Source organism: Cynocephalus volans, chromosome 9, assembly GCF_027409185.1.
Source record: "Cynocephalus volans isolate mCynVol1 chromosome 9, mCynVol1.pri, whole genome shotgun sequence".
Classification (NCBI taxonomy): Eukaryota; Metazoa; Chordata; class Mammalia; order Dermoptera; family Cynocephalidae; genus Cynocephalus; species Cynocephalus volans.
Window position 1 is genome coordinate 82630267 of NC_084468.1, and position 13044 is coordinate 82643310.

Consider the following 13044-nt stretch of genomic DNA (forward strand, 5'->3'; position numbering starts at 1 on the left):
AAAGCACTGAGCTTTTCAGCTAGGATTTCAGTTTGAACACTACTCTGCCACTTCTTTAGCTGCCACAGCTTGGTCAAATGACTTCACTTCTCTAAAGCGTCAGTTTTCTGACCTGTGTAATGGGATATGAATACTGCCATAGCTGTGGAATGGATAAACGAGATTTGTAAAGTGCTGGTATACTGCAAGCCATCAATAAATGACAAATAACTCTGTCAACATCATTATGATGCACGTTACTAAGGTACACTAAGACACTGGTTTCTTAAGGGATTTTATTTGCAGAGTCAACACAGCCTATTATATAATAAGCAACCTTAGGGAACTTGTTTGAATTTCAGTTTCTCCAGTTATTACAGAGAAGAGAAGCCCAGTTTGTTCTGAGAAACCATGAGCAACAACATTCCTTTAAGGACTAGACACTTTTTTACCCTCTCCATTTAAAGAGGTTTATGCCTGGCCTTTGTGGCTTCTGGCAAAGATATAGTGGCATGTTACAGAAGCAAATTGCCAGAGCTGGAATACAAACTGATGCTAAAAGCATTTCTCAACTAGGAGTGGTGCCACTTCTCAAGGAGGTGTTTGGAAATGGGACGGGGGCAGGCTGTGTTTCTTTGGTTGTCATAATGATTAGGGGATTGTTTGGGGCATTTAATGAGTAAGGACCAAGGATGCTGAATGGCCTGCAATGGGAAGAACAGTCTTGCCATGGAAGAACTGTCCGGGACAAGATGCACCTCCACTGATAATTTTCAAAATCACCTCTCTGGCACTGATAGAGGGAGCACAGGTGAGGGACTCGGGGAAGGGGGCAAGACTCATAACTTCAATACTTCTCAGCATTATTGGCCAGTTTTAAATTCCTCAAAACCAAGTGTATGCCCTCACTAACCTGCAATCCCCCAGGGTATTGGAGTTGAAATACATCCCTGATTAGAACTTCCTATTTCAACCCCTTTAAGCACAGAGTGGTAAAGAGACTCGTCTAACATTACAAAGCTGGTGAAACCGCAGAGCCAGGGTCAGATCCCAGACCTCAGACTATAGCCCAGGTCGTTATAATCACTATATGAGCATTTATTAGTAGGTTTAAATAAGGAGAGACAAAGAAATAATAGAAAGGGGCTTGGTATGTTCCTGGATTAATTTGTAATTCAGAGATTGGATGAAATAACACTAATGATGTAGACTGTAAATTACTTCTCCACTGAAACATCATCATTGATATTCATGAGAAAGCTAACACAACATAGAGGGGTTTTCTCTCTTAAATGAGACAACTTCCAAATAGTGTCTTTTGTTTCAAGTGTGGGGCAAGCAAAGGGTTGCACCAAACCTTGGCATCTGTACTCTTATGTAACTGGAGAGGCTTGCTGGAGTGATGTACTTAATGCGTGATGATCACATTGTATTTGCCATAAACCCTACGATAAGTAAATATTTTAAGGAGAAACATTGTTTCCTCCAAAAATGATACCATCAGAAAGAAAAGGAATAAATATCAATAATTGGAGGGATCCTACACATCAGAAGAAAATCCCATTTTAAAGCAATAACAGCCAACAACCACTTGTTTCCAGCATCCAAGAACGCACACGAAAAGCGGTTTAGAAATGAGACAAGTTTGGGTTCATGTGCTGGCTCTAGTACTGGTCCGTGGACATTGGAGGGCTGTTTCAATTCTATACCTCAGTTTCTTCTTTGAAAGAGAAAACTATTATTAAGAGATACCAAATGCTCTGTTGGAAAGGTTATTTTTCCTATCTTTTGGGCATTAATTAAATTGAATTCAAGTCAGTTTTGTCTCAGCTTGGCTATATTTCTACCTAACACAGTAGAAAGGGGTCAAAGCAACTTATGCCAGATCCTAAAATCAGTGCATTAGGTGGAAAGTGAATAGAATTAAAATTAAATCTGAAAACCTTTAAACTACTATACATATACATATATATATAATATGGTAATTTTTATGCCCTCCAAAGTTTGAGAACAACTGACCCAGACTTAAGGAACACCTAAAAGGAAAGTCTCTATGTAGATATCTGAGAATTCAAACTATCTTTACATTACCTATCAAATCCCTAGCCAAAAGGGAGATGGGTGGAGCTTTTCTTAAAATTTATTAGCTAAAAATTATTAGCCGAAATTGTTAGCTAAACGTAGAAAATACAAGAGTACTTCAAAAAGTATGGGTAGATTTTGTAAGGTGTTCCCGCTTGGCTTTAAGGTTTACTCATTACATTTCAATATGAAGCCGATTTTATGACCTTAATTCACGTAAATAGATTTTAAGATACTGTGAGGACTAAGTACAATAAAGGAGTGATTCATACTAAATACAAGGCGTTAGTATGCAAGTTATGCATATGACATATCTCAATTGTAGTTTATAAAAACATTAAATGTGTTCTATAAAAGTACATATTTTTAAATCACTAAGTTTTGTCTTAGTTTTAGTCATATTTATCTACTTTGAGTATACTAAACCACCTCATAAGCTCTTTCCTCATTTTAAGATCTTATTATTCGAAGAATCTACGTTCCCAGCGGATTTTCCCCTTTTTGACCTGGCTGCTTGGTCTTTCTTTTTGCCAGTGACATTACACTTAGTCAAAACATGGCGTTTTTCTCACCCCAATTACATTTCTTCTGATGCAAATGTTCTTATTAAAACCTCAAGGGTCATTCAAAATAAACGTGTCCAGATTTTCTTTTTTCCTTTTAGGTCAGTTCTTATCTAGCAAACCCATAGGGGCTGAACTAATGATGTCAAAGGTCAGGTCTGTCAAAGACACCCAGGGTCATTTATTATAATTTACCACTCTTCTCAGGGTTTCTTTATTGATGGGGCTTAACGAACTCCAAATAAATGAATACATAAACTCTAGCACATGACAACATAAATTGCAAAGAACATTTGCTTATCACTGATGTCAGTTATCTAAACTGCTGTGGTAATTTGCTGCTCCAGACTTCGGAGAACATTTGGCCATGCCTCGCTAAACCAGTCCATAGCCCTGTTCGTAACAGTAACCATCCACACCATTTTGAAAATGAGGAGCAGATAATTAAGGTTCCAGGATGTAAAAGTCTTATCTCATGACTCACAGGAACTGAAGCATAAATGTCTGATATTTGACTCAACAGTTCAGTAAAGTCAAACTCATAGATCAGCTACCCGAGTGTTTTTATGTAGCAGACTCCATTCCCATCAATGCTCCTTAAAAGAGAATCATAAACTCTTAAATCCAAAGGCAATGATATTAGAATCTTTCCATAGTAGTAAAGACATCTGATAGAAAAAGTAAGATGACACAGAGTCCTGAAGTAAGGTTGCTGATTTCTAGAATACATCACTCTATGGGCTGGATGTTTAGGTAGAAAGAAAAATTCAGCTAACAGCCCTGGACCCGCATCCACGTGATTTCAAAGGAGCCCTTGCTTTGCTGTGGTGGTTTGCGGGGTGACACCTTTCCTAACCCCCTCGGAGTTTCCTTCCATCTCAAAGCTGAAGGACTTGGCTTTTGTCTTCTTACACTAATCTGCTGGGGGTTCCATAGGTGTTCATCAGGTTTCTGTGGGCTAAAGGTTTTGCCCACATCCCTGCTTTCAAAAGCAGGAAAATGTTTTACCAGAAAGGAAAAAAGCAAAAGAAAACCACACTGACTATATCGGAGACTGTGGAGCACTGATCTGGGCGGCCCATGTCCAGAATATTTATTTGCCAGCTGGGACACTACGCAAATCAAGAGCTATACAAACATAGCTATGACATCACCTTCTTCCAAACTACAGATAAAAGCCCACACTGTCTAACACTCACAATTATGCTTTCCTATCAAACTGCTGTGTTGACAAGAACTACACTGGGAACTGACTAGCATCTTTTCAAATGCCTACCACGGACGATTATAAACACATCATTCTAAAGTCAAGAAATGAGTAATTGTAAGGTAAATTATTTCCCCACATTAAATGCACTTGGGACTTGGGGGAGGGGCCAGGGGGAGGTGCTGGTATGCAGCCGTCCACACCTCAATTCAAACACAGAGTTCTGCCACTTTCTCTGTATGTGAGAATTAATGGAAGAGCTGTGTGTCATGTAAATTTTTTAATGAGTAGAAAGTGCTAAATTTGCAGAATGCATAACATTTTAATTTCCCAAAGTCAGGAAGTTCACTGTTGCAGACACAATTCCAGGCAGTTCTTGTTTGTAAATTGCAATTTTTAATTTGTCTACTGTGGCATAAACCCTCCTCAGCAAGACAGAGTAATTCTAAATTCAGATTTTCACTGTTACATATGCCTGTGTGGAACTCCAAACTTAAAAATGGGATTAAAAACTAAAGTCCATAGTATAGTTACAGTAAAGTAATAATCTAATTTAGTGTATTAATAAATATATATAACTCATCATTTCTGGACCAAGTCATATATAAAATCCTTGGATTGCTAGTTTCAAAAGGAAGAGGTAAGCATGGCATGGATTTGCCAACCATGACAAAGTAGATGTTACCATAAATTTATTATAAAGATTCTAAAAGTAAAAAGTTATCAAGTCTTAAATAACAATTATATTTTATACATACAATTATATTAAATACAATTAAATACAATTGTATTTAACATAAATTGTTTAAATACAATTGTATTTTAACATAAAATGTGAGTATGCTTATTGGCTTAGCATTTTTTGAAGATTTCGCAAGTGCTTTCTTCTTCTGCATCTTTCTCTGTGTCTCTGTCTCTCTGTCCCTCTCCCTCTCTCTCTCTCTCTCTCTGTCATCAGAACCATTTCATTTCAAAAATATATTGCAAAACCAAGGGCAGGCTACTTTCACATCATTTTAGGGATAATATAAAGAAACCTAAATATTTTAATGGGCAGGCGGTGCAATGGACCTTCAATACTACCTTGTGAAGAAGATATTTTAATCTGTAATATTAAAAGGTAAAATAGTGAAATTTATTATCAATGTTCAGTTTTTTTCTCATGTCAGACAGATCAGACATATGTTTTCAGTTATTTTCAATAGAGTCAAACATTCCAAGTCATTACGCTTTCTTGTTCAATTCAATCCATACCATTTAGTATACCAAAGGACTCCAGTTTTTAAAATGTTTACTTTAAAAAAAATTTAAAATGTGCTTATAAATTAAAAATGTCCAAATTCTTTCTGGGACAATAAGTAACTCTGACGACTTCTAATTAGCCTTTAATAATGCATTCTAGTGAAATAACATCAGTTTCTGGAAGTTCTTCATTTGAAGGCACCAAGGCATTTTTCTCCAGTATAAGAACTACTTTTTCAGGCCAATGAGACTATATCCACTGTAATATATATAAATATGTTACATATTATACATAAAATATGAACTAAGGGAAATGAATGGTTTAAAAATTTAGAGGAGCTTCTGAAATTGTTTAAAGACCATGGTCTTGTTTCACAAATGAAATCACACAGCATCACATAATGAATCCAATTTATCAAATGGTCTAAGAATAAGTATAGTTGCAAGGATAAAGTGATATGTATGTGATAGGGAACTGGGAAAAAATACAAAACTATTATTTCAGTTCCAAATCCCTGTGTCTTCAAAATACTTTGGTTTACTGGCTATAAGTAACTCTTGCCACCTAGGGTTTTGCACAACTAAAGTTTTATGCAAGTATTTTATGCAAATACTATTTTGGTAATCTAATTTGAATTAACTTGATCGAATTCCCAGGACAAGTCAGTGACATTGCTATATCTCAAATCCAGAGAGCTCTACCTCCAAATACCATGCTGTGGTTCCAGCCTATCCTCAACATTTCTTTTTCAAAATGTTATTTATAATTATAAACATAATGGAATACTAACTCTAAAAAATGTGGAAAAAAAAAAGCATAAAGAAAAAGAAAATAGTTACTTGTAATCTCACTAGCCCAGAAAATGTATAAATTTCATTCATCTTTTTTCTAAGCTTATTTTTACATAGTTTTAACCAAATGCATATACCCATATTTTGATTTTCCATGTTAAACCATCATACATATTTTATCAGCTGTACAGTGTTCCATTTTATAGAAGTAACATATATGACTAACACTGGACTTTTGAGTTTTGAATGTTTTAGAATAATAAAAAACAAAGAATGTAGACACATATCTTTTTAGGTATTCATATTAATTACTTAAGATTTATTCATTCAAGTAGGATTACCAGGTTATTTATTTTACTTTTTTACTTCTGCTGCTTGGGCTGCTGGTCAGTACAGGGATCCAAACCTGTGACCTTGGTGTTATAAGGCTGTGCTCTAACCAATAAGCTAACCAGCCAGCCCCTGGATTACTGGGTTAAAGTAAAAGGATATGAACAATTTTAAAGCTCTTGGCTTATATTGTCAAACTATTTCCCCAAATAATTTGTAAAAATTTGTATTCCCATCAGCAAAATACAAGAGTTTCCACTTAACTACACATTTGCTAACATTTAACATTATTAAATCTTTAAAATATTCAGTCATTTTGTAAGTAATCCTCAAAGCGTTTGATGAAAAATTTCAATTGGCATTGAAATTTGAGGAAATAAATGGATTTCTAAAATGTCTTACATAAGTATCTAATAGCCTGGTAAACAATGCAGAAGAATTTTGATTAATTATTCTGTTATAAATGAAGCATTCTAAAAAACTATAAAGCCTAAGAAAAACAAACATGTAAATTAGAACTATGAACAAAAACAATCTCTTAAGTATGTTACTTAGGCATAATGGGAAATGAAATTAAATAAAATATTGCCCAGTCAGATAGTCAAAGACATTCACCGGACGTTTCAAAATAAATATTGAACAACATTGTAAGTTCCATTTCTTAACTGTCAATCTTCCTGTATAATTATGATATAATTGTGTCCTTCACAAATATTATAAAACTGGATTTTTTTCCTACAATTAAAAGAATTTTTTAATAGGAGTGTTAATTCATTCACATTATGATCCCTGGTATAGGTAGATTTATTTCTACCACCTTTTTATTGTTTTATTTACCATGATTAGTAAATCTTTTTTCTTTTTTCTCTTTTCCTGCCCATAAAATTTTTATTTTGAATTTATGCATTCAACGTTTATGTGTGTAGTCAGTGTTAACTGGAACATTTGAATTAGTAAAATCTAATGCAAAATATATTACTATTCTTTTCCTGAATAATATATGGAAATTGGAAAATTTTAACTTAGTTCACACCTTCCCATGTTCCACGTTAATGCTGTCAACAATTTAGTTCCATCTTATTGCCATCTGCCCCTCAGTTGGTCTCTCTCTTTTTTGAAGAAGCAATTCTTATTTTACATTTCTAGTAATCTATTCAGTGAGGGTTCGAGAACAGTAAATCCTCTCTATACTGATTGTCTGAAAATCTTCTTTATTTTGCTCTCTTAAGTAATGAATGTTGGATTTTCTTATTCTGTCCTCCATGAGTTTTAATCTCCTTTTTACATAATCACTCACTTTACCTTTTTTCCCTGTATTTGGGAAAGTTTCATGATCTCTATGTTCCAGTTCACTAATTTTCTTTTCAGCTTTATCTAAAGCTTTGTCTGATCTAATTTTTAATCTTCCTTTGAGTTTTAAGTTTTGGTCATCATACTTGCATTTTTAGACATTCCATTTGATTTTTTTCCCAAATCTGTCTGTCTTTTTAATAATATTTTGTTCTTTAATTTGTGCCTTATTCCTTTTATTTATTTATTTATTTTTTGCACTTACTATTTTTTTTTTTTAATTTTATTTTGTCGATATACATTGTGGCTGATTATTGCTCCCCATCACCAAAACCTCCCTCCCTTCTCCCTCCCCCTTCCCCCCCAACAATGTCCTTTCTGTTTGCTTGTCGTATCAACTTCAAATAATTGTGGTTGTTATATCTTCTTCCCCCCCCCCCGGTTTGTGTGTGTGTGTGTGTGTGTGTGTGTGTGTATGTGAATTTATATATTAATTTTTAGCTCCCACCAATAAGTGAGAACATGTGGTATTTCTCTTTCTGTGCCTGACTTGTTTCACTTAATATAATTCTCTCAAGGTCCATCCATGTTGTTGCAAATGGCAGTATTTCATTCATTTTTATAGCTGAGTGGTATTCCATTGTGTAGATGTACCACATTTTCCGTATCCACTCATCTGATGATGGACATTTGGGCTTTTAAAAATAGTTTGTCTTTTTACTTTTACTTACTTTACAGTCTCACTCACATTGCTCTATGAGTCCACTATTTGAATACTAACTCATTTATTATGTTGCCAACTCTCCCTTACAGTGCACTACTCCCTTGGGAGATTTGAAACTTTATACTGTAAGCTCATTTTCAGGAGTGAGCTATTTTTGTCATAGAGCATTTACATTGTGGAAGAGACCCTAGAGTGGTTTGCTGTTTGCTGTACTGATGATGCCCCTGAAGTTTTAGTGATTATGGTAATTACACATCTTTTGTTTTTTGCTTCCTGCACTGTTTCTTAGATTCCACACTGGAGCTGGGTGTAGAATTGTGGTTTTATTTAAGTGAAGACTTCATTTTCCTTTTTCTTACCATGAATTTTTCTGTGGCTTACTGGGCCAGTGGGTGAAAATGTTCTACTTGTTCTTGTAGTGGGGCAGTTATTTCTTATTTATGAATCCCAGCTTTATTCAGGGTTCTTGCTTCCAAATCTCACCCTCAGACTTTCACAAAGCCAGGGCTGCTGGCTCTGTGCCAAAACTGGAACCCTAGCTCCCCACCCCTAGGACCTGTGTCCATGTCCAGTGCTGCCCTTCGTTATCCTGGTGTCAACTCTCACAGTTACCTCTCTAGCTTGGGGTTGCCACTTTATTTCTGGTACCTGAGTGTTTATCTTCTTTCTTTTGAACTACCCATGCCACCATATGTGTGTGTGTGTGTGTGTGTGTGTGTGTGTGTGTGTGTGTGTGTATTTTAAGTTTGCAATAGTTTATCCAATATTTTTATATATTTTGAATCAAAGGTATTTGTATTAAGGTAAGTGGTTAAGGAAGAAATGTATCTGAATTTGGTTGTTTTGAACAAATTAATGAATAAACACTGGCAGTAATATTTTAAATATATTTCACACTGTATTGCTCTTAAGCACCAATTTACCTTTTTAAAAAACATTACACTACATTATCCAGGTAACTGAATCCTAATCATATCCATTATGAACTCTGAATTTTTCCTACCTACCAGTATAGCTACATTTATATCAGAATTACTGTGTACAATTTTGCGTAGATTCAGAGGTAGTATTTCATATCTGGTTCAATGGTAAGTAAACTAGCTTTGTTTTGAGATAATATTGCAATACTGCTGAAGGACTATTTTTGTTAATATATTCAAGACACTAATTCTCCCAAAGTAAACAAACAGTAAGTGATTATTCCTAATTATTGATTGCAACTTTCTGGCTGTCTTTTCTACCATAATTCCTCTTTTTTTGGTGGGGGCAGCTGGCCTGTACAGGGATCGAACCCTGGACCTTGATGTCAGCACCACGCTCTAACCACGTGAGCTAACTGGCCGGCCTCCTCCTCATTCTTTTTCTGAACACAGACCTTGTTCTTCTCACAAGTTTTGTAGGTTTATTATTAGAAAGTCTTTTGTTTTCCAAAATAAGGGTCAAAGCACTATTATTTCTTTGTGAGACTTTGGCAGCAATACTATGCCAGAAACACCATGCTTACTGGTAAACAGAAACTACAGCTTTCACTGTAAAATACCATAATTACACAGCACAGCAATACCTCTGTGGTTTTTTATCACTGAGGAAATCAATAGTAGTATAGACTACAATTCTCCGTTGGACTAGAGTAGATATAGGAGGGAAAATGAAAGAGTTTATTGACTTAGTAGAGATTGTTACTACAGCAAATCAGAGCTATAGAAAGAAATAGCTTTTTAACTGAATGATTTTAATCCAAACACCAAAATGCTTTGGTCTAAAAAGAAACTTGATGAAAAATAAATACACACACAAAAAACAAAAAACCTGCCTTGTAGCCTCATTCCTCTTCCCTATTTACACACACACTTCAGGCCATTATTACTGACAAATAACCAATCACAAGGAAAAAATTCTATTAATGCTGATAAGAAATGATCTAGATGCTAAGAGGTTATTATGTCATGAAAGTTTTTGTCTGAATATTTCATATTTATGCTTGACAAATGTCATTATTTAGAACAGGTCATTTTGTATAACTAACAAAAGGTCCAATGTTTCATCTTGGGGCCTTGTATTCCTGGTTAAACAGGTTGCTTTGAAGAATTTTAAATATGCATAATAGAAGTAGTAGGTATTAAATCACTAAAATTCAAAATATTATATTGAGAAAGAGAGAAAGCAAAAGAGTGAGAGAAAAACTACAAATATTGCTACTTTTCAGTCACATGAAACAGTGTGATGTACAATTGAAGGAAGAATATTAAATGATAAAAATGTTAAAAAGAATATCTTGTATGTGGTATGCTGTTATTTTAATCCTCAACTCAAACTCATGCCCAGAGGAACAAACCCTGGATCGTTAGTGATGGTTAGTGAAATAGCTTTTCATTCTTGCATTTCTGGTACCAGCTTAGGGAGATGCACGGTAGCAATCCCCACATCACAACCAGAAGCTGTGCTTTACGCTCAGCAGAAGCCCATTCTCGAAGAATATGATGTGTCAGGAACATAAAAATAAGAGACTTATTGGATATTTATTCTGCATAAACAACACGATTATTTATTTGTATTTTAAGTAAGGTTCTTTTTAAAGGTCCTTGAGTGTATAGACTCTGAAAGGTAAAGAGAATTTCATGTGGTGAAAACAAAATACCTTATCCTTAAAAGACGAATACAAATACCTCTATAAAAATACATTTGGTTGCTTGTATTCTGTGTTATAAGAAATGTTAACATTTGGCCACCATTAGTTCAGATCCAAAGACAGCACATTGTTTGATCCATTCATCTGAACATGTGTGATTTCAGAACAACTCTTAGTACCTCAATGCACGGTCATGAAAAGAAATGGTAAATTGTGAATATTTAAGGGCTCCTTAGTAAAGAAGTGAGAGTTTGCAAGTATGGAAATCAAACTACCATCTCATTAAGAAAATTTCCAGAACAAAGACACGAAAAATGGAGAATATTTAGCTTATAGCCTCCACAACATTTCTGAGCCAAATTTCTGCACTCATTTTAAAAATTTATGTTTTATTAACATTATTTCCTTTAAATTAGCTAAATCATACTCATTATAATTTCTAAGACAAACGCAGCATTTTCAAGGGGTTGTGAAGATGTTTTTACTAAATACTTGTTGTAAATTGGTAAATCTACCTGCAGAAATGTCTACCATCCGTACATAGGCTTTGCGTTCCATGGACATTGGTTCAGCAGAAGCCATGGATTACCAATAAGTAGCTCACTTTTTGGAAATCATGTTTTGACTCTATGAGAAGTTTACAGTGCCCTTTTGTATGCTCTGACAAAACTGCGTAATGGTTCCCTGGTCTGGAAAGAATGACAGCCCCTCTGTGGAAATGACTAAATCACTTCTGGCTAGTGGGAAAGCAATACTGTGTGTCATTTGTTAACTGGACACAGTTACTCATTCTGATTCCTGGGAGATTAGCTTTTTCCAATTTAGAGACAGAGCTAGAATAATGTTATATTATCACATTTCATGTGGTTTGAAAATTCTTAATTTCTAATATTTCTTTCTAAGAGATCCAAATGGTTCAATCTCAGGCCCCTTCAGTGTCTGTAGTTTGCACAAATGGACTTACTCTGCATGCAGAGTCCATCCGTGCAGTTTTTGGATTGCAGGACGAGGCCATCACAGTCCTTGCCTCCGTTCTTGGGGGCTGGCGCTGTGCACTCCCTCCTTCGCCAGTGGGTGCACTCGGTCCCGCAAGTAGACCACTTGCTCCATGAGGTCCACCTGCCATCCACTGTCATGAAAAAACCCAGCAGCAGGTAAGAGAGAGAAGCAGCTGCTTGAGGGTAAAGGGAGCAGAGCTCAAGCACGACATAACAAAGCAAAAACTGGAAGCAAACACACCACCAAGAAGCACTGCATTCATTTCAACCACTGGGAAGTGGAGCATGCTCGACATCATCTGGGCTCTGTGGACTTTTCCTACAGGGAGTGTGGCTGTTTCCTCACTGACGAAGCCAACGGAAGCTTAATAGGACACACAAAATCCAAAGTTGTCACCAGGAGCTATGTAAAAGTAGGTCATCATGGTGCCTCTTTTTCCATTAATGTGGAAGCTTCTCTATTTTGCATTAAAAATTAGGGGGCCTCTCTTTGGATCTAAGATTCCTTCATTCATAGTGTCGTGTGGACAGTGAAAGTAAACTTGGGTGGGAGTGGGGAATAAATCCATCCATCCATCCACCTATCCATCCAATCCATATCTATCAATCTATCTATATTTTACATACTCTTTTTATTTTACTATTTTCATCCAGGCTGCTTGATTCTTGAAACCTTTAGCAATGCTTCTTGTGAAGGCTATATTATTTTCTATTTATTATTTAGTGATTCCATTCCATTATTTGATGATGTACCCATTTCTATATTTATTTTAAAAATAATATGTAGGTAAGTTCCTAATTTTCACTGTGACTCAATCATTTAGAATTCACTCACTTTCTTTCTAATTTTGGTGGCTGGCTTATTAGCAATTTCAGTGATAAACAGCTGAGATAGCTCTATTTGAAAAACACAAAATCCCAGTTTAAAAAAATCTACGTAAATTTCACTGTCAACTTTAAAATGCATTCTTTTAAGTTTCTCACAGAAATAGGATAAAAAATGTTGAAATAGGAGTTTAAAATGTTTAATTTTCTCTGAAATACATAAATAATTATGATTATCTAGAATTCGATGTAAAACAAGGCCAAAAGTTATTTATTGAACATATAAACCTCTTATACCTGAATATGGAGAAAAATGATATCAATTTTAATAGTCAACATAGTTTGGGAAATTTATATGATTTCATATTCAAATTATTATGTAA

At 35.2% G+C, this 13044-nt stretch overlaps 1 protein-coding gene across 1 annotated transcript in view; it reads right to left on the reverse strand.

The window, feature by feature from the left end:
* Positions 1-13044, reverse strand: part of UNC5C (unc-5 netrin receptor C) — a 344425-nt gene that overhangs the window by 44284 nt on the left and 287097 nt on the right. The window contains exon 7 of the mRNA XM_063108393.1: positions 11803-11967. Coding sequence (XP_062964463.1) covers positions 11803-11967 — 165 coding nt within the window. The remainder of the gene's footprint in view (positions 1-11802; positions 11968-13044) is intronic.